The 27,930-nt window shown below is 39.2% G+C and overlaps 1 protein-coding gene across 1 annotated transcript in view; it reads left to right on the top strand.

Moving 5' to 3' along the window:
- Nucleotides 1-27,930, top strand: part of LOC104911858 (thrombospondin type-1 domain-containing protein 7B-like) — a 56,619-nt gene that overhangs the window by 14,275 nt on the left and 14,414 nt on the right. Inside the window, exons 3-5 of the mRNA XM_031554325.1 lie at nucleotides 973-1,139; nucleotides 13,189-13,344; nucleotides 15,043-15,240. Coding sequence (XP_031410185.1) covers nucleotides 973-1,139; nucleotides 13,189-13,344; nucleotides 15,043-15,240 — 521 coding nt within the window. The remainder of the gene's footprint in view (nucleotides 1-972; nucleotides 1,140-13,188; nucleotides 13,345-15,042; nucleotides 15,241-27,930) is intronic.

A 27,930-nucleotide genomic window follows, 5' to 3' on the forward strand; every position in this document is an offset into this window, starting at 1 on the left:
ATACAGAGGGGCAAAGGAGTGAAGCGGGAGAAATGTAAACAATTTGATCACAGGAACAATATTGGCTAAGATTCAGAAAGTGGAAGGAAAGCTTTGAGCTCTTACTTACCTTACCACACCGATATTGTGACCTGGTAATTAAAATGAGCTGCCTCTGTGAAAGCTGCTGCGTTAGAAAAGTGGTCTGTGTTTTCGGACATGATGAGAAATAGTTCTTGCTTTCTGTTGTTCCCCATGCTACTTCCCCTGTGATTTTAGGAAGTTCTTCTTGGCATTTAGGCTGATAATTAATAATGCTGATTGTCAATACAACATTCACATACCTGCGCCCAAGAATGTTATCCTTTCTTGAGAACCATTTATACTCTTTAGGTGTGAACTGAATACAGAATGAAAACAGACCTTGCTGCATATCACAACTTCAGGAAAGAAAAGCAATAGAACTGAGTTACCACAGGCAATCCTTTGGAGAAATTGATAGTACCCTAGGCCATTGCAAAGCTGTCACCTACGGAAAAGCTGCTTGGTGCTTGGAGTTTCATTGACATACGTAGGGCTTTACCTGTTAAGTCCATTTTAGAATGACATGTTCAGCTCTTGGTTGAGAAAGGTGGTATAGTGGTTGGAGCTATATGTTTGAAAACTCATTTTCACACTTAATCAAACCTCTTAATCTTCGTTCCTTTTTTGCATCCTGCTCAAAGGTGTTGTCAGAATGATTTAGTGTTTGTGAACACTTCAGAGATCAGTGCTATGTGAAAAGTTTACATGAGTACTACAGGCTAATAACAAATACTTAACCTTTGTATATTTAACTTTCAGAGTGTTTCAGAACATTCCCTGTTTTGAACAGGGGAGTGCTACCATAAATGCTAAACCAATTGTATTTTGTCAAGTAGTAAACTAGCACCTCCTCACCCATAGTTTTTCTAAAATTATTATTGTTTTACTTGGTCTCTCTTTTTCCCAAAGGTTTTCCTGGAGGACTTCTGAATGGAAAGTTTGCCAAGTGTCTCTCTTTGACCAGCAGAGCCCTCGACATCATAAACATGTAGAGCCTTGTGGAGGTGGCATACAAACCCGTGAAGTTTATTGTGTCCAGATCACTGTAGAAGCCGAAATGCACCGAATGAAGGAAGGTATGTGTGTAGAGTTATTCTGAAATGTCTGTCACAATTAAATCTGAGTAAAAGAAGGAAAAAAAAATAATCCTTACTGCACAGTCATCAGAAAGCTTGGCTAGCTGGTGCCTCCCTTGTATCTGTCTGTTCTTACTGAGGGAGATGTTTCTTGGCATCAGGGTGGGAGCAGGAGGGCTTAGTCCTCAAGGGGTCTGCCTGGAGCCAAAGACTTCTAGGAGTGAACTGCTGCTTGTTCTGTAGGTGTACTTGTATGAGTGAGGTCTGAAGGATGGAGATGCTAAATTTTTTTGTGCTAGTTTTCTTTGGACTTCAGTTTTCTTTCTTTCTTGTGTATCAGGTAACCTGCCCTCTGTACCTGAACACATTTATCTGTGGTTTTAGTTCTGGGTTAGAGTATAAAAACAAAGATGTCACATTGTATTCTGGATATGGCTTCAGCCTGTGCTTCAAATTGATACACAGTCTTTCTTGTGTTTTGAAGGGGAAAGCAAAAATAATATTGTCACAACTTCTGAGCAGACAGACAATTTTTGGATCCGGGAAGCGAGTTATTTTCCTTTTAGAAGAATAATGAGTAGATACAGATGCACGATGAATAATTCATCTAAGGCTGTTTTATTTACTGTATGTAGTGCTCTTGCAGAATATGCTTTTGAGCAGAGATACAAAGATAATAAGAACACAACATCATATCTTAGATTTATTTACTTACAAAGCCAAAGCAAATGTTTCCTGGGTGCCCAGTTGTATCCTAGCATTCTGCACAGGCTCTAAGATTATAGAAAATCAGACCTCTTTTAATCTCTATCCAATCCATGCGTAGTTGCTTCTTCACCTCTTCCAAACATCTGGTACCACCTTATCTGCCAACACAAAAATTTCTCGGTTGTTCTACTCACGTGTACGATGTCTATGACTTTCAAAGTAAGAAAAGTGTTGTTGATGACAGGTGTGTAACACTTCTTGACCATCTTCATCCTTCTTGCAACTTCTAGTTGTCCATGCTACTACTGTGTGGCAGTAGACACTGGTAAGCAGTAAGCTTTACCCGACTTCAGCCATGCTTCTCTGTTCTTTGTTAGCATTGGGAATTACCCTAGAAGGCTGGAGCAGGTCATATGAAACCCTTATCCAACATTATTCATAACAGAATTTGTACCCTATATCTAGCATGTGATCACCTGCCAGTTTTTGCTTTGTTTAAGGTTCAGTACAACTTAAAAATGGCAAGCCGTCCCCTTAGTGGAAAGAAGACTCTAAGATATCTCTTCCTTGTTTGTACAGTTCTAACCTTTACTGTTTGAGAAAGAAGTATGTCTTTTTTTTTCTATTAGATAACTGAAAAAGCAAACTTGCACAGCAATTGTATGAGGTATAAATTATTCCTGCCATGCCAAGGCAATTGTGGTGGTGATTTGCAATAGTCCTTAGGAAGTGAGAATCCTCTCAACTGTCAATGTAGCCACATTTAAAAGGAAAGACTGAAAACCTTTGTTACTGTTTTTCCCTATCTGATACTCAATTTGTCTCTTTTGCTAGCTGGTCAGTTTTTGTTCTTTGTCCAAATAAGGAATGATGTTTTTTCTTGCTTCTTTTCTAAAAATCTGAACTGATAGTAAATTTTTATTCATCATGAGAAGACCTCATCTTTTATTGTACTGTTTTTTAGTGATGGGGAGAGGATTGAGAAGTCGATTTGCCTTTGTATAGGCAAATATAGAGTCTAACCGCTTCCAGAAAAAGTACAGTATTTTTCTTTCATCAGCTCTTGAATGTCCTTAAAGGGATCATTCAGAAATCAAACAAGCGAGTCTAATAGAATATTATCATCCATCACAGTTGTTATTCTTCTGGTTACTTCCAATAAGAACTTGGACCTGACATATGTAAAAGAAGATTTTATCTGGTGGTATCTCCAGCAGTATTACTGGATAAAATATGCTGAATTGTAGTTGGAGGCAGGTACCATCTGTGGTGTGTTTATACATATTGCTCAAAGCTCTCTTATCCCCTCCAGGCTATCTTTCCTATTTTTTAATGGTTTAATCTTTCCATCTACTACTACTTTTATTACAATGTGTATATTTAGAAATGAGTCAATGTTTTATGGAATTTCCGTGTATCCAGTTAGTCAAAAACTCAAGTCTATTGATGTATTTCTATTCTGATAAAATTTCAATATGAAGATGGAAAACTTTCACTTTACTTCCAGAAACACATTGATAAGATTCCATATCTTTCTACGTAAAGAGGTCTCCTAACTAAGAAACCTCTGCCATGCCCCAAATGAAGGCCTAGCGTATTTGTTAAACCTTAGGGAGGAATTCCATACTTTGAACATGGATGATGAGGGAAAAACAGCTTTTCATGTTTACCAAAGAGATCATGGTGGTCTGAATGACTAGGTGGAGAAAAAAAAGAAAAACAGATTTTCTCTTTACCATTGACTCAAAAAAACCCCATTTTTGGTAGTATTCTTCTTGCACATCATTGAATACATAAGCTACATTTTTGTGTACTAGCTTTATCTGAGTTTTTGTCTTCCTTGTATTTGGAGGAAGCAAGTTTTTCAATCTTTAAAGTCCTTTATAATATTCTTGCATTCTCAGACTCTTGCATCTAGATGAGTGCGATAGGAAACACTTGGTAAGCGTGTCAAGTGGTGTATCACTCAGGTATCTGTATTTCTGTGAACATCTGAAAACCAATGTATAAAAACCTGTTATGAGACTATAATATTTTTATTGTTAGCTATTCTGTCCATCTAAGGATTCTAAATCTTGTGAGGCTTTTATTAACGTAGACCGAACTTGAACATCATATGTTAAACATGTCCCACACTTTGGTGACAAGAACCCCACACAACACTAGAGCCTTGGAGCAGAGTGGCTGGAAGATTGTGTGGAAGAAACGGACTTGGAGGTGTTGGCTGATGCTCAGCTAAACATGAGCCAGCAGAGTGCTCAGGTGGCCAAGAAGGTCAGTGGCATCCTGGTTTGTATCAGAAATAGTGCTCCTGCAGCAGCAGGAGGTGGTCATCCCTCTGTACCCTTAGCACTAGCTGCACCTTGAGAATTAACATTTCTTGTAGTCTGGGGATGGTGTCTTTGTTCAATCTGTTATTAAATATATAAAATTCCTACACTTGGTCTTCCTCAGGATATTTTGCTGTCTCTCCTGAAGGTGAGGGATGTCTTTCTGTTTTCTAACTAAATTTTCCTGTTTGGCTTATCTAGAAATTACGATTCCTTGTAATTTAGGGCACAGGATTCTTCATAAAAATTTTCCAGAAATGCCTTCTCTCTTTTCTGAACTAGTTACCACTTATCCCTTACTGTCCCCTGTGACTGGGATTGCATTCTCTCCATATTTTATGTAACTTTCTAACTAGGGATCTGTCTGTCTTGTCATTTTTTTCCATAAAATTTGTGCTGTATATATCTTGACATTTTTTCTTTTTTACCTGTTTGAATGAGGTCCAATTTTCCTCTCACTTTCTGAATTCTCTTATAATGTTTTTGGAGCCTGTCTGCTTAGGTTTTAATTATACGATTGAAAAGACCTTTGTGAAACGCTATTCTTCCTTGAGTCTTCTTTATTGTTTACCCCGCATAGCATACTTAGCTAATAAAGTTTCTCTCTTATTACCATCTCAGAAAAAAACACTGCATTTTCCAATCTTCTTAATCTTTGTTATTTTCCATCTGAAAATCCACATTTTATTCTTGTACCTCTATAGGATTCTAGAGTCTTTTTTAACTGTTTGTTTGCTTAATGATTGTTCCTATCTTATTTGTCTCTCTGTGTATTTTTATTTGATCTTGGATTTCAATAATAGGTATGTCATTACATGATCAAAGTAATATGATAGCTCCCACAGATTCCTAGTCCGTTTCTACTAATATTCCACTGTGGTATTTTTAACATTTCCAATAATAACAATAATAAGCCTAATTGCTACGCTCAGAGCTGCTCATAATTCAAATGTTATTAAACTCTTTTTTCTTTTAAAAATTAATAGCTTTTCAAATATTCCTTTATGTGTGATTCTCATCCATCTTAATCTATGATTTTATTGAAAATCCTCCAACATGTTGCACTTCCCCAGTGTAGCCATTTTGAGATTCCTTGTAGTCTGTCAGAAGAGAGGGACTTGACCATGCTTAAAATGTGTTGCGGTAGGTATTGTTAATTTTCCTCTTTTTTTCTTTTTTTCCCCTTTGGACACACTATTGTATTTCTTCACAGCCATAGCAGCTGCACTCCTTTAGACTCTCTAAAATTCAGATCTTTGTAAACACCTGTGAATTCAGTATTAATGGATACTTTTTAATCCATCCTGTGCGTATTCTCTTTTATATTTTTGTTTCACAAGCCACTTTATTAACCCAAATGGCCAGAAAGTGTTCCCCAGTATTTTCATGCAAGTCCTTAAATGAGTCTCAAAATTAGTGTTTCATGGCATTTTTCTTTTCCACAAAATGTTGAGCTTTTTCCTACTTCTGTTACACAGAAATGTCTAATACCTTCTTACCTCATGAGTAAACTTTTCAGACAGTTTTAAATACCCACATGGGAGATGTTCTGGCACTGCATTTTATTTTCCAGAAATTAGTGGCCTCTTTAGACTTACAGAGATGTATTTGAAAACTTTTATTCACATCCTGTATTATTCTGCATTTATTCTCATCCCTTTCTTTCCATCCTTTTGTCTCTTTTAGCTCTGAAATATGCATTTTTGCCTGTTCTGCTCTATATGATCTGTTTCCTAACGAGGATTCAGCTCTTTTTTTTTTTTTTTAATTTTTTTCCTGCAAGTTCTTTGTTCTGCTTTGAATCATGATCTTCCAATGCATTCCTTCTGGGGGATTAGTGTTTCAAATTGGTACATGTGGCATCTGTTCAATAAATCATGTAAAAGTACTTTCAGGAAGAGAGAAGTACCAGCAGAGTGCTATTAGAGTAGAGCATGCCATTAGCCTCTTGAGTGCTAGCTGTCCTGTGCACCACCAGGCCCAGCTCTTTGGGAGCAGTAAGTCAGATGTGCAGGTTGTTGTATTCCTGCATATTTATTGGGGAAAGACTGCGTTGATGCAGATAAGCTGCCCACAGGCGTTGGCGCAGGGTGTGCACTACTTCAATGAGCATGAACTCTGTATGGAGTATGAGCTCTGTATTAAAAATGCACACTGATTTTTCAAATTTATGCTGGTGAAAGCTGCAGGAATGAGAAATTTGATTTACTCTACGGAAATTAGAATTGGGAGGCTTTGATGTTTAAATCCTGTTGTCTTCATCTGGTTAATGAAATTGAGAAGAAATATGTAAGAATATATTAGTAAAGAGAAACCTTGGTTAGGACCATAGGGCAGAAAGCTAACAGTCAGCAGTGGTGTGAGAAAACACTTGGCTTGGCTGGCTGTGGTGATACAGCAACAGGAGAGTTCAGTGTGCCTGATTCACAGAAATAGAGTTCTCAGGAGGAGGAAAAACCCCATACGCAAAACTGAATGCCCAAGAATGCCCTCACCCCAAACTTGGGTATTTATCATCAGGATGACTCAACTGGTTTGAAAAGATGAGAAACAGACCTCTGAAGTGTAAAATATATGCAGGCAAGTCTGCATCGGATTTATATTGCTGGGATGCCGAGTTATTGATCTGTAAGCTCACCAAATGCTGAGCAGAATTTATGAGATAAAACTCACATAACAGGAAGATAAATATGTAACAGCTGGCTACTTTGGGGGAAACCCTGTAGAAGCAAGAGAGGAAATGGTTTTGGATCTTTGGGCTATCTGACAGTGTTGTTTAAATGTATATTTCAGAATCTTCAGTTTGGATCCATTAGGGAAAAGCATTTTCCCTGATGTGTTTTATAGGTATAAGGTTTCCTTTTTTTTCATGTCTGGAAATTAATTAAAGTAAAATGAAAAGAATGTGTAAAATGAAGTTCACAACGAAAGAGATGTACCTCCTAAAAGGTGCATTTAAAAGAATCTGCCTTTTTTTAGTGTGGCATTTGATGTGGCCATGAAATAGGTACCTCTTCAGAAATACATTTATTTACATCTCTGTCTTCAGTATGCAGCAAATAATATGCTGTCCAGTCATTTCACAAGAGATACTAGATTTTAGTTCAAGTATTTATCTTTGAAATCTAAGATTTTAAATGTGTTTGCACTTTGTCATTATTTCCTGCCACTGGAACTGGATGAGTTTTACTCAGGACTGGTTTGCTCTGAGTTTGGTTTTATTGTTACAGGGAAGGGGAGCTGCGACGTAATCAAACAATGCAGTTCATTCAGGTGAGAAAAATGGTGGGATTTGTGTGTGTGTTGCACCAGAGAGTGGGGCACCAGGGTCAGCTAATGAAGCTGGAGGTGGCAGGGCTGGTCCTGCAGCTGTGGGGCAGCTCTTCATGGGACCACTGGGATGACCTTGAGTATCATGAGCGTGCTGTGAGAGGAGGAGCTCAGCGTCAGCTGCTTTGGGGTCACCACTGCCATGTCCTGTGTGTGAGGTAGGCACCTCAACACACTGCTTTGTTGGTGATACCTGTGCTCCAGCAGTGACAGTATTTGCAGAGCAGAGTCCTGCTCTTTGGTGTTTTGTTTTTTTTGTTGCGGATTGAATGCTAAACTTAGTGATGGGCTCTTAATAGGCTTTCCTGATGAAAGCTCCATCTTTGTTTTTTTTCCCCCATTTTCCTTGTGGCTTCTCTTACTCTCTCGGGCAGTCTGTTGCAAGGACAATTTCCAGCATCTGACAGCCAACAAGGTTCATATCTTGGAGAATCCTCTTTTCTCTTCCTGTGATTGCCTTTATTGGTATCTGAGCACCCCATTTTTCTCTACATTTTCTCCTGGATACTTATTAGTGACTTGTCACCTCTGGTCTGGACAGTTGTGTGACTGAGAATTCTTGCAAGATTAAAGATTCCTGTTCGCAGTCTCTACAAACCCCCAGTTTGGGAAGAAGATCCTGCTATACAGTGTGGTATGTAGAACTTTCTGAACAAGGAGTGCTAATAGCTTGTCACTCAGTAAAATGGCAAGAATCTTTGTTGTTCTGAAATACATAAACCACTATTAACTTTTTTTTTTCATGCTGTGATGAGCTTTCAGTTCATACTTTGTTTCTTGTCCTATAATTCGTAATAGGGTTTCAACTGTATGCCTTGTGACTTCCAAACTAATTGATTCTTTTTGGGAGCATAAAAGGATCCTTGCCATCAGGGATGGGATGCATGAAGCCTTTTTTGATGAGGTGGTGCAATGGGCTGGGGTTGGTGCTGTCTCCATGCTCATTCAATTACATTTAACACATCTCCTTTGTCTAATCTTTTATTTTCACTGTAAAAACAAGTCTTTCAGATTGGAGAAATTACACACCAATGTTGTGATGGTTTCTCCTTCTTATGTTACACATGTGCAGGTGTTTTTATAACAATTCATTCCCTCCTGATTTTCTCAGGTAATTTCCTTTCACAGTGATCCAACTGTCTTTGGTTCATATGTGCTGAAAAAGGTAGCAAGAAGTTTTACAAAGATGCAGCATCCCTTCTGTGTACTGTAGTTAGCCTTAATTAAGCATAACTTTGCCAAAAGATGCAGTAAATGTCTGGTTGTATCACCTTGAGAATAGAATATTCAATAATATAAGGCCCTGCCAGTATGCAGGAGACCATCCTGATGTATTCCAGATCTGCTAGCAATATCTAGATGTGTCTCATTAGAGTGTTAATATCAGAAATACTTGTGTTTCATTCTGGAGGGGAAATGAAGTTAAGGTCCAGGAAAAGATTGTGTTAGTTACCTCCTGTGGAGTGAAAAACTAAATTTGGAAGTAATCATTGCTACTGAAATGCAGTCCTGTACATTTCTGTTTCTGACTGGCCATCATTGTGCTTAATGTAGTATTGGTATGTATGCCTGCAAATATGCGCCCATATGACTGTATTCAGAGATAATTTATTTATTGGCTTAAAATTACATTATACAAGTAGTATCAGAGCTGATTCCCTCTTCCACACTTCCCCAAAATCACTACCTCGGTAAAAATATATAGGGAAACAAGATACTTTAGAAACCAATTTATTATCTCCTGCTGGTAGCAATAACGTGAAAATAACAGCAAATAGTAAAACTCAAACTTGAAGCAGACGCCAGTGCTGGGAGCAGCCGCAGTCGCATTTATAAAGGATAGATTCAATATAACAGCTAGAGAAATGTGCAATGTTTCAGAGGCTTCCAGATTAGTACTTGATTGCTTTTTCAAGTTTATTCTATAGATTGAGAAGAACACAGGATTTTGAAATGTACAAACAAGCATAACAGATAAGCTGCTACTTGAATGAGATATTGCCTCGCCATCCCACTCCTCCCCTCCTGACATCGGCCTTTCCCCTTACCCTCAAAAATTGATTAATGGGTTTCCAAGGAAAATAATTACATTAAAAAAAACAATCCAAAACAAAACCCAAAAACACAGTTTTTCAGTGTAGGAAAATGCCATTACCAAATCCATTATTGAGCACAATCACAAGGCAGTCTGGTATTTAAAGACAAGCCTAGCAGCTGTGTTCATTCATCATAGGCATAAACTGAGAGTTTTTTTTTCTTGACTAGGCTCTATGCACCTATTTGGAGACTGCTCTGTGTGAGAATTTTGGCATTTAAGAGGTTCATAGAAAAAAATACCTTGTGGTTCCTTGAGAAAAGGATGTTTATTAGAGTATGAAAGAACAGCGTTGTTGAAGAAGATAGTTTGGTGAATATTACTTTTTAAGTACTGTGTATGATTCATGTATTACTGTAAAGAGCTAAATCGAATTGAGAATGTTAAGGAAAAAGAAACAAAAGAAAGTCGAAGAGATGTTGAGGTGTGAGATGGCTACATCTCAAACGGCTCAGGGAATGGAACAGAGCAGTAGTGCCTGGCCAAGCCAACAGAAAAAAACTGCAAAATTGAGGAGAATCAGTTAATCTCAGAGCTGAGAAGTGTTTGTGAAGATATGACAGCATCACTGGGATTTCTTGCTTTGTGCTCCATTGCCATGCAGCATGAGGCTGGATGAGAGATTATGCTTAGACATGGCAGACCTGTCCAAAGTGGGATGTGGAAGCAGCCCTCCTCTGTGCTGTTTCTTCCTCTGATCTTAAAATCTTCCCACATTTCCTTCTGGCTGCAGTTTTGTGTTAGAAAGTGAATGCGTCATTACAAGACTAAAAGCAAGTCAATTTCAGCAGACACTCAGACAAAAATCATATCAAGCTTTTAAATAAAACCGACTGAAATCAACTGATGGAAATAGGAGTTGTCAATCAAATGGCTGACAAAGTGATGAAACTCTTTTATGGAACCCCACTGGTCTGTCCAGTTGCTCTTGCTGTCTTGCTGGGAATAATGGGGTCTTTGTTCCTACCTGTTTTTCAAAAAGTATGATGATGTATATGCATTTCTTAATACAGCTTGTTTGGTTTTGATCTTGGCTTCAGAAATGAGCTTCACTGAAGGATTGTAGTCAGTGCAGTGAAAATAAACCGGCACAGCTCTTGAATACATATGGATATTTGTTTAGAATAGTCTGTGTATTTTCTGATCTACGTTTTATAGAATATTTGGAATTGTTTGAGGAAGTGAGAAAACAGTTTTGTTCTAGGAATGAGTAGGATGTTGATCCTGGGAATCATAAGGGGAAAAGAGCACCCAATGCTAGAATCAGATAGAGTATCAGTCTGAGGGAGGAGGAGTGGGACGCTGGTTGGCAAGTAGAGGACAGCACACATTTCCTCCGAGATAGAATCATAGAATGGTTTGGGTTGAAAGGGGGACCCTTAAGACCATCTAGTTCCAACCCCCTGCTATAGGCAGGGACACCTCCCTCTAGACCAGGTTGCTCACAGCCCCATCCAGCCTGGCCTTGAGTGCTTCCAGGGAGGGAGCATCCACAGCTTCACTGGGCAACCTGTTCCAGTGTCTCACCACCTTCACAGTGAAGAATTTCTTCCCCGTCATCTAGTCTAAATCTACCCTCTTCCAGTTTAGAAACATTTCCCTTTGTCCTGTCACTACATGCCCTTAAAAAAAGCCCCTCCCCATCTTTCCTATAGGCCTTCTCCATGTACTGGAGCCTTCTATGAGTCTGGTGTATCCAGTATGCTCAGTTTCACCCTTGATGTATCAATAATAACCTGACACTTCAGCTTTTTGTCATTGAGTTTTCTTGTTTTTCATCTACTCAAACTAAGTTCAAAATACCTTTGGCATGATTGGTTAGTTTTCAAGGCAGGAGAACCGAACTTATATTATCAAGTATTCCACATTTCAGTAGGTACAGTGCTTCTGTATTATAATGTAATAATCAGCGGGGAGAAAAGAACTGTTGCTAACAACACCTTGAGTTAATGAAGAGCAGAACTGCATTTTATTTTTTGTGTTGACCATATGCACTCAAATCTATTTCCTTTCATTTATTCAACTGAACTTTCAAAAAATGATACAGGTTTGCAAAGTTTAATGCTGAAAGGCAGGTTAAGCCAAGCATGAGACTCCTCTGCAAAATACATACTCTTATCCTTAAAACTCTGGTATTTATCTCATTCTGTCTGTCACTTCACTTGCATGGTCTTTAGAAAGGTGTGCTTATGTTAGCGTTCAGGTGAATTGGATTTATGCCACCATGTTGCAATCTCTAAATGAATATGTCAAAGGCTGTATAGTGTCTCAAACATCATTCAGAAAGTGGTCTTTTTGCTAACATGTGATCTTTCAGGTTAGAATTAAATTACAGCTTTTGTTTAGTCCTGTTATTCTGGTGAGTTGGAATCATAAGTGCTGTTATTGGTCTTAAGTCTCAGGTTCTGGACTCCTAAATCAACATTTATTGGGATTTTGGACAGCGAAGTCATGAGTTTGAGAGGAAATAAAGGATTTTTCTTCAAATGAATCATTTCATAGAAAATGGTATAATATCAGAAAAAAGAAAAGATTGCTCATATATTGGACATATTTTTATAAATTATTTTCAAGTCAGTTCCACTCATGGAAGCAAAGGAAAAATAGATGTTAAAAGTAAAAATGGGGATAAAGCAAGCTCAGTAGCTATAAAAATTAATGAAGGTTTGGTCATATCATGGCAGAGTAAACTCAAACAAGCTTGTGCCTTTTGAAAGACTGCTTTGATACTGATTTATCTAAAGAGACAGCCAAATTCAGCCCATCATGTAATTAAAATGCAGTATCATATAATGACTCAGAAGATAGATTTAAGTCAGCTCCTTTCATTTCCTTCTTCCTCCCTGTTCTGAATAAAAAGGGGAGAGACGTTAATTGAAAGTAGAAATATCTTATGATAAATGAAAATGCACGGGAGTCAGCTTTCCAAATTTATTGCCAATATCAACAAAACCAACGTGTGGCAGAGCTGGGGATTGTTTCATCTCTGGAATGAAGAAGTTTGGAGATCTGGACAGCTCATCCGTGTCTTCCCTGGCTTGAGGCAATTAAATAAACATCTCTTCTTTCAAACGAGAAAGTCTTTCTGCACATGTGTGAAAGGATCAGATAGCTTGTTTGAATGTAAGTGAAGCAAAAAGGAGGGCCTGGATCCTGCATGGACATGGCACGATTCCCCTGTGCTCAGGCTTCTCCTCATCTGCCTTTTCCTGATTCCCAATTACTGTGTCAGCTTTTTGGATTCCCTTCTCATGCATCTTTCTCTTCTGTATGAAGAGGTCCCCTCATGTATAAATGCAGGGGAATAAGTTCCAGTCTGTTGCTTTGACATTGTAGAAAATCAGCACAGAATTTATCACCCGTTTCCCCTTAAACATAGTAAAAAATTGGGCTGCTGAATATGAATGATTTAGATAAAACTAAGTGTCCTACTGAACAGAAGATTAACTTTTTGATCTAGGAGATAAGACCCTCAAAAAGCAGTGGATTATGGTGTGTTTTTGTGCCAGCGGTTATCTCCGGAGCTCCGCACATTAGTCAGGGCAAAATAACTGTCCTGTGTTTTCCCCCTTTTGTTTCCCACTAGTTAGCAGACCAGTTGATGGGAAGTTCTGCCTGGGTCCTGCTCCCTCTGCCTCCCAGCTGTGTGACCTGCCCTGTCCCTTGGAGTGCACAGTGTCTGCCTGGCTGGCGTGGGGCCCCTGCCTTCCCGAAGACTGCCGGGACCGCCAGGGAAGAAGAGGTAATGGCTTCTTCTGCATGTTTCTTGTAGCTGTGCGGGATCTAAAGCGGGTAATGGAATATTATGATGAGATTGCAAAAGCAGCGCTGTCCAATTCTACACTGGGAATTTAATGTATGTGTTTTTAAATTAACGTAGGATACAGCTCTTAGATGTGCACGCAGAAGTGGAATATGACCTTTAAAAGCTTTTTGCAGTTATTCTTGAAAGAAAAAAAGGGATAAGTTTTTCAGCCTGAGTCAAATCCTTTTATCCTACATGGAACTTGTAGAAGGGAGGATTTCTTGGGACGGCAACTGCAAACCTCCAGAGTGTGAGGGTGTCCCTCACCTCTCCAGTCTCCTTCTGAAGTCCTGCCGTGTGCCTGGGCTGAAGGGAAAGACTTGGGTGAAGCTGAAGGAACTCTGGTCTGAGGTGTATCCCACAGCACTGCCACGTGGAGTTCAGACTGAGCTGAAAGATGGTTTTGGGTTTGGTTTAAATTCCTGCAAGGGGAGTGTCTGAAAATTGTTTCGTGTTCTCTGAATCTTAATTTTTAAGAATTCACGCTGGATGCTGCAATTCTTTGAGATGCATTGGTGAGCCATTCTGTCCTTTATAAAATAAGCTGGAAAGATTGCTATTGAAGTTCAGGTCAGGGAAAAAGTATTATTACTTGGAAGTTACGCTTTTCTGAAACCAACATAAATTTCTGAAGTGATTGGAGCTCTTTGGAATTTTGCAAATGAAGAAGGATTAAAGTTTTATTTTTAAACATAAAGGTGTGCAAAATCATTTAATTTTTAAATGGCTTTCAGTGGTGCTTTTTTTTTTCTTCCTGATGTGAGAATGATCAAAGTTCAGTCTGTTGTATTCTGTGGAGTTTTTTTTCTCGTTTTCTTTTCTGTTTCATGGCCAAGTTGATTCCTTGTGACCTCCACTATTACTATACCTTTGCCCCACGTCTGGACATTGTTGTAGGAAAGACCACCACATTTTTCTTCTGCATTTCTTACAATTCTGTGTCATTTACATAACAAAACACACCATAAGGCTGAAAGGTACTCACATATTAGTTCTGCATCTTATATCACTGTCTGACTTTTGGTTTTATTCAGAAGGAGATAGATTATGTAATCAATTCTTTCATTATTTTTGTAACCTTTTTCATCCACTTTACATTTGAATCTACCAATTTAATAGGATAACATTTCAGAGAGGTCTGATATGCATTATGAATCAGAAATCCTTACACCTTCATAAGGCAGAATACTAATCTCTTAGTAAACTACTCTGCTGTGCCTTGAAACAAGCCTTGTCAGTAGTGGATTCTGAGGCAGATATAAGTTGCTCTTTGTATCTTCATTTTCTTAACATTTCTCTCTTTTATATATCAGTGTTACTGTATTGTTAATATGTGCCTCAGTAGTTAATTATTGGTTTTGGACATGTGTCTTTCTAACCAATATTAATGAAAAGGAAAAAAAGAAATTTTAAAAACTTGAATTGTTGGAATTCTTGATGCACTGTTAGATTTTGTATGTCCGGGCTGTGGGCAGCACAGTCAGGTACCATTTCAGTCAATTCAGTAGCTGCAAATGGGGTTTGCTTGATTCCTTATGCTCTCCATTTCCATATGCCCTATAAGATCCTCTTGGTACTTTATTGGTATAAATATTTTTTTGTAGTTGTCCAGTTAATTCAGTTCTTCTTTTCCAGGCTTTAGAATGAGGCAAAGGCATGTTCTTGTGGATCCTGTCGGCACCCTGGCAGGTTGTCCACATTTAGTTGAATCTATTCCTTGTGAAGACCCAACGTGCTACGAGTGGATCGTTTCAGAAGGAATATGTGTTGCTGACCATGGAAAATGTGGACCTGGAAAACACATCCTGAAAACTGTATGCAAGAACAAGAAAGGTAGGTAATGGTATAGTTTCAAAAACCTCCCTTTTAACTGGTTTTCTTCTGAAGAGCAATCACAATTATTTACAACAGCTTCTTACTGAAATTTTATGAAACTTCAGCTCTTTGACTCAGTTGACTGTGGTGATCATCAGAGCCTAAGGCTAATATTGCCTGGGATTTTGCTGTGAGCTTTCCAGTCTGTTTTATTTGAAATGAGAGTACAGGTTATGTATTGTCCCTCTGGCATATGCTGTACCTCATCCACAGGCCATATTGTGACAACAGTGTGATACCAGTGGCTTGGTTCTCCTTCGTATTCCTTTTTAAGCTTATCTTGTAGAGAAATAGGACTGTCACTGAGGCCAGCAGCACTGTAGGACATAAAGACAATTAATCCCTTTGCATTGCTTCTAGCCCCAGTTCTTAGCATGCAATTTGAATGTATGTCTTCTTACAACAACCCACTTACCATTGTGTGAAAGAATGCTCACTTGTGCTGTCAGAATTAATACAAGAACTGCCTATTATCTAGATGAAATGATGGGAGTAATACTTAACCTACTTGATAGCAGTTTGAGACCTGCAGAACGTTCAGTTTACAAGTTGTTAATAATGAATGAGTACATTTTTATACGACGTTTACAAACAAACCAGCAGGCGCTGATTTCTCATACATGGTTTGAACTTGAGCCAAAAGTTTCATTTCTTGATAAGGTCAGTGTTGTCTGATCTTTAGATTCAATTACATGAAGCACAATTTTGCAGTCCGTAATCATGGTGAGACTCTACTCACATCTCACAAGCAGCAAAAATTGTGGAATTTTAGAGCCTAAGTTTATATCTGAGATGGAGGATATCTTTTTTCTATGGTACTCAGACTGACCACAGAAAACAATTTCAAGTTGATAACATGAGAGTTTGATTGACAAGTGGTTAAAAATAATGTGTCATTTATGAGGCACAGGAATCTGACGGAATTATGTCTCTTTTGTCCATCTCGAGTAAAGATTCTTCTGAAATACATCAAGAATATGTGGTTTTCTCCCAGGTTTGTGGAAATGGGGAAAGAATCTTGAACTATTATAAAGATGACTTTGGCAAAATGCACTAGAGAGAAGAGATCTGTCTCTGAACTGAGTGGTCTCTTCAGATGTGTGATTCTGACTGTGTGAGTCCAGTTGTAACGTGATGTGTGCAGATGGAGCCCTGTATTGTTGAGGAGCACCATGATAAAACTGTGCCAACATCCATTTCTGTGCCCCAACTTGAGGCTTGTAAGGATACAATGTAATGTGGCAGATGCTCTGTCTCTGATCAAACTGTTCTCTATGGCTATGATCTTTAAGAAACCATGCCTTTGAAATGTCTCTTCATCATTTAATTGCTCAAAATCATGTTGTAACTATGTTTTTCATTTCCATTACTCTCTGCATGTTGTAGTTCCCAAAAAGCAATGCTGGGGCATTGTCATTGTATGTGATCATCGTCTGTTCTAATTGAGACAGCTTCACAAGACAGACTAGAAGCATTGGTTAATAATACTTATAAGCCTTTCTGAATTTTTTATCTAGTGAGATAGGACTGGCAGAGTCCTTGAAGTCAAGGTTGAAAAAAGTCAACTGGCTGCTTCTTCTGTTACTCCAGTGATATTAATTGCTTTCTTTGCAACCTTTGTTCCTTCTATAATGTTCTCCTAGCAAGATTCCCACTGCAATGCATGGTATATTTTCTTGGATGAAAGCTGGAATAAGCAACAGAACTGCATAAAGTGTTCTGCCTGGAACAGCTGACTAATTGGTAGTGGAAAGCCAACAGGAAGAAATGTGAAGCTGAGACAAATCAGTTATGGATAAAATAGCTTAAGACCTGTATTCATGTTTAGCATTTATATAGAAGTCTAAATTCAATGCAAGTAACTGCCCTGCTGAAAGAATTTAGTGTAGCTGCTTTGTGTGTTGATATTTTCATTTAAGTAGCTTTTGTTGAATTCATTGCTGTATCCAGAAATTCAGTCATTTATCCACTGTCAGCCATGCCTAATATGGCTGCTCAGTATTCCCACTGTATGCCTAAAGAGATTAAAAAAACACACAACACTTCTTGGACCCCTTTAAATGGCAAAATCAAATGTATCTCATCTTAACAACAAAGTTAATTAGAGCCTGCAGTATGTTGATTAGGGTACTTAGGTTCTTCTTTGTATCCCTCCCTGCAAGATGTCTTCCTTTTCATATATATGCCAGACTTCTTGGCATGGTGCTGTCTTACTCTTGTTGCAGAGTGTTAGTTCACCTCTGCTTTAGATGTTGAAAGCAGCAAATGAGTCAGCCCCGCTTCTGTCAGCCCTACCACAGAGCAGCTTGGCATCATGGTTCCCTACCCTTGCCCATCTCCTCCTCTCCCACCTTTCTCAGTGTGGCTGTGAACCCACATCTTTTACGAGCCTGTGCTCTGTGGTGTGATGCTGTGTTTGTTGCATGCTGCTCCCCTTAGCATGAGGCATTTTGCATGATGAGACCAATTCTTCCCTTGCCAAAAATGAGCTTTAATTACCTTGCTTGCAGTGGGAGGGAACTGCCCATGTTTTTTACTCCTATCTCCCATAGCAGAGGACTTTGTTGCTTGGCATAGACTTACCTCCAGCACAGCGGGGCTTGGAACTGTATCTTATCTCTGATGTATGTTGCTGAAGATACAAATGAACGGAGCACTGGCCCTTATCTGTTCCATTTCTGATTGCCCCAATGTGTGGGGAGTGCACAGTGCATGACTTTAGTTAGTGATGGACACTGGATGCTTTGAGGAACTTAGCACAGCCAAAAGAATAATTCATTTCCATCATCCATATTCCTGTAAGTTAGATCAGTACCAGGCAGAACGTATTTAAGAATTTTCTTTTTACTTACAAAAAAACCAAGAATGGTTAGTGATTTTTCTCAGAGTTATTTTAATTTGATCAAGGAATTGAATAATCTCCTGTTTGTAATGTATTCTTGATCAGAGTGTTTGCAAGTATTTGACATTTCCATTTGGACAGTCTTGATTAGAACTGACAAACACTACTGTGCATTGACTAGATGAAAAAAACATGAAATCTTTCCAGTTCAATTGCTCCCTTTAAATGTTGTTGCTCAGTAGATACAAAACCATGATCGTGGTCAAACTATCTCATTTTATAATGTAGTTGAACAGGAGCCAAAATATATTGTTTCATTTTGTGAAGACAATGACTGAAGTAATTTTTTGTATGTTCTGCTCCTTATTTCTCTGCAGTAGCTGCATACATATCGAGTACAGTAAGGCAGAGGGAATCTGAGGTTGTAGCAGTGTGTAAAAGACTGATGATAATATAGACAGCAGGACTTGGTCTAGGGTCAGCAGGTAGAAGTTCAGCTCAGACAGGAGCTGGCATACCTTCACAGTTTCCCAATCTTTTGGTTTAGATGCTCAGACAGACAACTGGGATTAACATATCGGTGTTGCTGGGCCCAGTCTGATACAGGAATTGTTTTCCGTGTCTGTTTCACAATATTAATAATACATAAATAGATTGAATAAGACAAATGTTGAATCACAGTGTGATTTTAAGAATTGCACTTTGTAGCTTGCATATAGAAGAGTGATTCTGGTGAGGAGTATGCCTTGAATGCACTGAGAACACGTGTGAAAGGAATTGCAGTGAAAGGATTGCAGTGAAATAACAGCTGTGTCTCATGAAAATTAATAATTCATTTTTCAAGCATTTAAAAAATGTTTCTTACAGTACTGCAAGCCAAATCTCAACCATTAGCAGTGCTGTTGAATGAATTGTAAAGTCTTATTATTCAGAATCTATTTGGTTGTAATTCCCATGTCAACATTTATTAATTTTCGTACTTGTGTTCTGATAACTACCAGAAGAACAATTCATGACAGCTTACTATCTCTGTAACAGTGAACAAACTCGTGTCTAAATAACAGAAAATATGAAATAGTTTATATGTAAAGCATTCATTGTTTTAATTAGCAGATCATCAACAAAGTTTAACACAAAGGTAGTCTGATTTTACTTGATTAAGGTTGTTTTACTTCTAGCTAATAAATCTAATCAAGGAAATTTAATTTAGATTAGAAGGAAGGATTAAGCTCTTCAGAACTGCTGAGCATTGCCATTCCTTTCGATGCTCTCAGCTTGGGCATCTGGCTTACTTTGTTTCCTGGAATTAAAGTTGCAAGCAAATTTAAGTGGCACTCAAATGGAAGTTCCACGGCTGTCACAAACCCACCTTCTTTTGTTTCTCCTAGATGCTCCCAGGCATGGGACATTTCTGCACCTTTCTCAGGCTAATCCAACACGTAGATGGCTTGGTGGTGAGATGCTTGAGTAAGTCAGGTGAGATGGCTAATAGCTGATGGATGGAAGAAATCCCCAGAATTAGCATTCTCACCAGGCTTTCAGACCTGCTGCTACTTGAGCTTTTGAACAGAAGACCTTCATACAGCTGTCCTGGCAGTACTGCCAGAAGTCAGAGCTTGTCTTATTATTTAGCAAGGTGATCTCTTTGATTCTGGGGAGTCACTGTCTAGAATGTGGCACTTGTTGAGGTGGGAATAGACTTTTTTTTTTTCTTAAACTTTATTATGTTCACTGAAAAAAGTGCATGTTGGGTTGAAATGTGTCTGTTCCCAAACTTGAAGAGTTTTTATCTGTAAAACTGGAAAGCAGTTTTTCAGAGAGTCAGAATATTTTCCTTCAACTCTCTTTTAAATAAAGTGTTTAGTGTTTGCTTTTTTGTGATGAAATAGGCCAAGTCTGAAACAAAATAACAAAATCAAAATATTTGAAAAAGAGAATAATATAAAAGCAGAATATTCCTTTTAGAGTAAACATTTTGCTTTATCTTGAAATTACTTCTTCTTAAATCCTCCCCTACTCTCTTTTCAGACTACATAAAACAGAGGTTTTTTTCTTCCTTTTTTTCTTTTTTTTGGTTCAGTGCCTAAACAGAAATCCATTATTCACACAGCTCTACTGACAGAGCAGACACTGAAATCCTGTTGGAATTCAAGCAAAGACTAAAGGGAAGTAAGGTAATCAAAGCAGTGTTATTTTAAGGTCCAGTATTATGTTCTGCCACAGCCTGCCAGTGAAGCATTGCACCTAAGGAAACTTGGAATCTCCTTGGGGGTAGAACGTTAATATTGCTGGGTTGAGTCAGCTTATACTTCCAGTTAGACTGTGTCACATCCTTTGTTCCCCAGGAGTTGCTGTCCAAGGAGATAGCTTAGTGTGTGTGCTGCTTGGCACGTGGTGTCACACAGCATCAGCTGGCACATCCACAAGAGTGTGGCTTGCAGCCTTCAGAAGGATGGCTCTGCTGGGACAGGAGGTGTCTCACTTCATTCCTGGTTCAGCACGTGAAACCATCTGAAAAGCTCTGGCTTAACATGAATTTCAGAAATTCAAGTCTTTAACTATTAACCTGTCTTTAATCTGAGCTTAATACATGGAGGGGGGGAAATCATCTTTTCTTTTGTGATGCTTTTTCCCAGATGTGTCTGTGCACCAGGCAGAGTTGGGAAGGCTTTGACTTGCGGATGGGGCACATAGAGAGTGTGCTTTTAGGGAGTAAATGAGTGAATGATGTACAGATGAATATTACGTAGCTCCACTTATGGGTTAGGGACTATTTAGTCTTGGTTTCTTAGATCATTGACATTCAGAAAGATGGAGCTATGTACTGCTTTGTTCACATCTGTGTGTTGTCAGCTTTAGCATGACAGAACTTGCAGAGTAAGGTCTGAGTAGTACATGTACTTTATGGACTATAGTGTGCTAATCTCTTTGGTGACAGTGACAAGGCCCAATGGAATGGCATGGAGCTTTATGGGTGGAGGGGCAGGTGGGGATAGGGGAACGTTCTGCTCTAGAGGGTGGTGGGCATGAAACAGCTGCCTAGGGAGCATCTGGAGCTGGGAGCATCTGGATAGTGCTCTTAGATGTAGGGTTTGGATTTTGGGTGGTCCTGGATAGGGTTAAGAGTCATGCACAAGTTCACTCATCTTTGGTTGTGAGCATACGCCGCCAAACCCAATCATTGGAGCTGCTGATCCCCAGACAATAATTTTCTGGCAGGTAGAAACCCAAATCCTCGTGGCAACTGAATAGGATCTATGCTTCTCATGTTGCAAACCATGGCGAAGGAACATATTACAGTGCAGCAGTAAGGCTGATGAGTGTCATGAGTGTTTCAGAAATCTTGAATGATGTGTGGCTTGTTCAATACATTTGAAATGTGGTGGTTTTTTTTGTAGTAATTAAGATTGATGTGCTCTTTGGGTGGACTGGTTTATGAGCCTGGTGGAACAGATATAGTTAACTCTGTTAAATCTTACTTTGCTGCAGCTGAGTCATTGCCAAATATCTGACATCTCCTACTGAAAACATTTATAAAGACAGAATTCCGATTGTGAACTGACCCAAGAAAGGTGCATCAACAATTTGAGGACAGACACCTTCATGGATTCCAGTAAATTTACTGCCTTTGCAACCTCTACTCAAGCTGATGTCTGCAGAAGAAACAGAAGATCATTTTTAGGTTAATTTTAGGGAAAGTTGCTGAAAAGTAAGAATTTTCTTTGCTTAGTCACACCAAGACTTGTAAAATTCATTCAAGATGGTGGCAAACGTATGGCTCACAATCCAAGGAAGATAGAAACTTGGAAGTCTATATATACAATTCTTGTAGTAGCTGTATTTGCATAGAGATATCTGTGTGTGAGAGTCAGGCACATTGTGCTAAAATACAGGGTATAATATTTAATAGTAGAAAGCTGGGGGGTTTAGGCGATGGTCTTAAATCTAGAGGATAAACTCAGATATTACTCAATTACTTTGAGTAATTTCCTTTGCCCTTAAATGCACATATGTTGCACGATTTCCAACTGAACTGCGGCTGTGCCTTGCAAATCCTGGCAGCATGATTTGTGTCAGTCACTCAGAATGCAGCTATAATCAGTATCCAGTGGCGATTTCAGCTGCATAGAGTTGGCAAACACAGATACCAGTCGAGTTGATTAGGGATACGGACAGCTTTCATCCTCCCTGTGCTTGTCAATATAAAGAATTACAGCTAACCTATGAAAATAGTTTCTCAATGTCAGCTAAGGTAAGTGTGAGCTTGTGGTGTGGTGCAGAGTGCCCTCAGATGAATTTCTATGCATAAATACTATTCTTTTCAGTATCTACTGCTCTTTTTTCGTACATAATGTGTCCAAAAGATGTTTTTCATGGCTTCAGAAGAGTGTTAAAACGGCCATTTCTTCCCTATGGCTGTTGCAGCAGGAAGGAGATGGATTTCCTGCTTGAATTCGTGAGTGGGAGCAGCAGGTGCTGCTTTTTTGTTGTTGTTTAATGAACATGAGCTTCTAACACCTGTAGATGTGGAACAAAGGTTTAAGGTCACTGTTTCAGAAATGGAAATTGTAACATTAAGAAAAACATAAACATTACTCATTACCGCAAGATTTTTATTGCCCTTTAGTGCGTTAAATGTTATGGAATGAGGCTGACATAAGTTGATCTGAGTTTGTGGTAAAGGTTACCTAAAGAGCATGGTGTGTGTGAGTGACCTGCAGTCTGTAACGCTGGTGTGAGAGGATTGAAGAAGCTCCATGGAAGGATTAATTTTTAAATTTATCTATATTAGTACAAAGTTAACTAAAATTAACTATTTATTTAAAGAGTGAAATGGACTGAAATAGAAGTCCTGTATCATATCTTATTATAACTGTGCATGTGTTTATGGATTCTGGATTTGTGGCCCAGCAGGGAGTGAAGTTACCAGGAGGAATGGGTGGGGGATTTGAGAGTGAGGGTAAATCTCATCCATAAATATTCTCAATCTGTGGACTAAACAGGTTCCTGACGAGTTCCTAATGATTTCACTGCCATTTTAGCAAGGAGAGAAGCATATAACATATGTAAGTATTTTCCTCACTTCTTGTACGTCACTGGTAACACCTGTGTTATGTCTCTTATACACAGAGCACAAAGCTCACAATTTGGAGGAATATAAATGGGGATGCTTTCTGACATCTTTTTACGCTTCTCATCCCAAGCAGAGTTGCTAAGGCATTTTGTGCTCTAGTCACACCTCTGTTCATTTTGATACCTAGAAATGTGTCCTCTGAAAATAACCAGTGGTTATTCATAATGCTCATGAGTTATCTTTTTGCCTGGTTTTGATGTGGTGCTTTCAGAGCCTCTTTGCATAGTTGTGACATGGGGCAAACCACAAAACTTCCTTGAGCTTTAGTTTCCTGTCTGTAATAGTCTCTTGAGATACGTGAATTCAAAGCTTCTTGCATTTACACTGTCTTTAAGCCATTTCTCTTTTTAACCAGATATTACAGCATGTATATATGACACCATTCACACCATTTTTCTGAAGGATCCTGCAGCTAAATAGTGAGAAAACCCAGCACAGGTTGTGCAGACATGAACCTTTCATTTAAGCAGCTGTTCTGATCCCTTCATGTTGAAAAGAGATCATTTGCAGAAGTGTTATCAAAATACATTTTCAAAAAAAAAAAAAAAGTAGAGCCAGGAGGGGTTCCTGTTCTCTGTACTTGCAGCTTTTATCCTCCTTTGGTGATGATGCAGTCTTTGCCTGCCTGTGCTCAGCCTCCTGCCCCACAGCTCTGCTCCTCTCTGCATTTCCCATCCATCCCATGGGGCAGGCCAGATGCTGGATGCATACCAAGCTCTGGGTGCTGGGCTTTGACCAGCCTGTGCCTGGCCAGCAAAGAAAGCAGGCTCGATAACTTTCCCTAAGTGATGGCAAATAATATGTGACCTTTTTCCATCAGGCTGCTGCTAGTTCAAGTAGACATGTAAACCTTTTAAGGGACCAACCTTGCGTCAAATTCTGTTTACATCGGTGACTGGTTTCAAAAAGAGCATGACAGCATATTGTGATTTCCTTAGGAAGCAAGGCTAACACGAAGAAGACTGTTTTTAACGTAGTTGATACTATTTCTTTTTCTCAGTAGACAGAAAATTGTGCAATTCTCAGTTCAAAATTATTTTAGCTGGGACCTTATTTCCCAAGGGAAATACTACAAGCAGTGTAATGGATTTAAATTAAGCAAAAGGTCATTAGGGTAAAGAAATTGCTGGTGTTTTATTGCATTGTGTACGTGAGGTCTGGTAGGCTGGAATCCAAGGTACCATGCAGCCCATGGCAGTGGAAGGCATCCCAGGATCTGGTGATGTGCCCTGCCAATGGGGATCAGCAGCAAGCTTCTTGCAGTGCTCGTGAAAGGAAATAATTTGAGTACAGCTTAAATAGACAGCTTCTCACATTGATCTCTGACCACAGACCTTTTTGTGGAGGAGAAAGAAGTGCCCTTTGTGTAATTTAATCCTTTCCTGCTGGGTGGCCCTACAGAAGGCTTTTTCTGTAGCTGGAACTCCTTTGGTGCTGTGTGCGGTGCAGAAATGATTTGAGCTGCCTTCATGCAGCACTCGAGTGAAAATTAGCACTGCCCTTTCTTAAAGTTTCTTTATGGAGTAGAGTTGATGAAAAACAAATTTAATTCCTTGTTTTGAGGTTAATGGATACCAGAGGGGAAGGCTCCTCCTTTAAAATACGAAGTTAGAACAAAGTTTAATTAGGAATTCAGGATGTGGAAATTTTAGGCTGGTGCTGCACTGCAGAGATTGGCTCTGCCGCATGTTGATCTGTCATTTTATTAAGGTAAATCTTCCTCTTAATTCTAATTAAATATTGTAATGCCAGGGCTCTTCATTAAGCAGCAATTTGTGATTAGTCCAGTGGTAGTAATGAAAAGAAAAGGATGTGCTGAAATGGGAAGAAATTGCAAAGTGGGTAAAGTGGCCACAGGTACAGCTCCTAAATGCTCTCTGCTGTTCTTTTCTGGGTCAAATTCCCACTGATTTTCAGCGCTTCTCACACAGATCCTGGTTTGTGTAGAAGCACAAGGGATCAGTGGGCCTTGACTGCAGGACTGAGCTCTGAAATAATAACAAGAAGTAATAGACTAAGATCGGCCAGAGAAAGGGAGAACTCCTAATTCTGCCAAAACTTGGTTGCCAGGTTATTATTTTAAGTATAGATTGCATTATCACTCTTGTTTATCTGTGAATTGAATCTCATATTTAAGAAAAGGGAGCTTTTGTAAGTGCTGGAGTGAATGTGAATCAGTGAATTGGGGGAGATTCAATCTTTGAGGAGATTGAGAACAATTTAGAATTCCATTGTTCAGTGTTCTTCTTGTTTTCTGCCTGTATGAAACATGTCTGCAGTTGTCTCATACTGGGAACTGCTTTTGTTTGGAAGAATTAGACAAGTAACAGGAAAAGGTTTTTCATAGCTCCTTTTCAAGTAAACAAGCAGTTAGGGTTTTATTTTTAGGCAGCTGACAAATGCTAGAGCATTTTCCAGTTTTGAAGCCTGTTCCTCCCATATTGTATGCTTTTAATACAACATCATTCATAAAGCAGATCCTTTTTTTTTTCCCCCTTTTCTTTCCTTCTCCTCCCCTCACATAGAACTCAAACTGAGATGTGGGATTTGGGCTGGTAAGCATGAATTTGTACAGTTCCTTTCTGGGAGCCTCAAACCGATCCAGCAATCACCAAGCCCAGAAACAGAAAGAAGGACAAACAAGGTGTGTGCTGGGTCAGTAAGTTCCAATTCCAGTTTTCCTACCAGATGTAAAATTCCCCCTAAATACAGCAAGAATTTTCCTCAATTTTACCAGATTGCCCAAGTTAAATGCAAAGTCAGCACTGTTTTGTTGTGTGCTCAATACTGTGCCAAAAGAGACTGCAGCCAGGAGAGCGCTTTGCTCCTGTTGGTGTTGTTTACAAATAAAGCTGACTGGTGTGGTATAACTGTGTTGCAAACTCTATGAGACTGTGAATTTAACAGAGTGCTCCCAGAGCATGCATAGATTTAAGGGTAACAGTTTCTTGCCTATCAATAAGTATCTTAACGCCTTTACTTTTAATACTGTATAGGACTTAAATCCCAGGAAAGTAATTCCACCACTGCCATTCCTTTATATCATAGGAGTCTGTATTAATTCAGGCTAAGCTCAGTTTTCTAATACATTATTTATTTAGGTCTTCAAAATGTCTGTGGTACTGCATGTAGTTGACGGAGCATATTCCTGTTTGTTAATATTATATGGCAACCTGTTTTCCCAAGGCGCTTAAATAAATGAATGCTTTCAAATAAGGCTGTGATTTTAAAGCTCCCTTTTTTCTTTCTCTCTGAGAACTGTGGCATCCCATAATGTTACCTATGATTCCTCTTCTCTACAGTTATTTATTTTAATAGTTCTGGAAGCATCTTCATTTCTTTAATATTATTTTGTGATAAAAACGCTTGTTGAGAGCTTGATTGTGATATCTTGCCTGGCTTTTGCCCCCTCTCCCCTGGGAGATGCAAGCTTAGAATCACCCTTAGATTCAGTAACAAAATCACTTACAGAAAGGGTGAAGTACTGAGCTGGTATTTGCTGGCACTTGGCAAAGCTTACAAATCAGGATACACAGCAGTGCCGCGGAACTGACTGCAAAACAAATGGTGTACAGTGCTTGGAAATGAATGAGTCGTGTGAATGAACATTGGCATGTACATCTTCAGCCCCATATTAAGATTAAAGTGAGTTGTCTGCCGTACAATTGCATAATTGCTTCTGTGACTGATTTGGTGTAGCTCTGTAATAAGTTGTGAATACTGTATGCTGACCTGGTTAATGGGATATTTACTGAATGAATATATTTGTATAGTTTAATAGGAGGGTGTTTGGTAAAATTAGCAGGATGAGAAAGAATGGCTGAAGAAAGTGATTCTTCAGTGAGCGATAGAGTCGTAATGAGACAGGGCTGGGTTTGGAAAAGGCTAAGGAATAAGGAGAGGAAAAAATAGAAAGCATCTTTGTCAGATTAAGCTTTCCTTGGGAAGGAAGAAATAAACTGAGATAACAAATGAGGTGATGGGAAGGCTGTGCGAAGGTAGGTGAGACCTTGGAGGGGCAGAAACCAGTAAGAAGCACACGTGGCCTTCTGGTTGCCTTCTGAGGCTCCTGGAAGGAAAATGCTGCTGCTACCTTTGGGATTTGGGAGAGCAGCTCTGGTGTGATGTGGGCTGGAGCCCCTGATATGTGCAATAAGAGGACGGTGGCCACATCGTGCTGTCCCTGAAGGCACCTCTGTGGGGTTGCTGTAAGCTTCTGGTGCCCATGGCTCACCATCAAGTTGCTGAGTCTGGGCCACCCAAATCTGCAGTCTGGTCACAGAGCTTTTTTAGTAGAGTGTTAGGGGCTCCTGCTGGGGAGGTCACCTCTCTGTCGGTGTATGAAGTCTTGGAGGAGGTCATGCAGGGCCAGATCCCATTCTTCTTCCCACTGCAGAGGTCTATATCCACTGCCAGGGTGAGGAGAATGCACAGCGCTTGGTGGTACCCTGAGCCAGGCTTTGGCCCTACTGGGGAAGGCAGCCTCCTTCCAGCAGTAGTGACAGCTTCATTTTTACATATCTCTTTTTCAAATTTAGCTATTTTAACTACTATAGACTAAGATAATTATTTCATGAAGTAATATTATCTGCAAATTAACCTTGGATCTTTGCGTAGGTTCAGAAAGAGAGAGATAAGGAGTTTTATCACAAATTGCAGACTTTCTGGGTTT

The sequence above is a fragment of the Meleagris gallopavo genome, chromosome 7, assembly GCF_000146605.3.
Source record: "Meleagris gallopavo isolate NT-WF06-2002-E0010 breed Aviagen turkey brand Nicholas breeding stock chromosome 7, Turkey_5.1, whole genome shotgun sequence".
Lineage (NCBI taxonomy): Eukaryota > Metazoa > Chordata > Aves > Galliformes > Phasianidae > Meleagris > Meleagris gallopavo.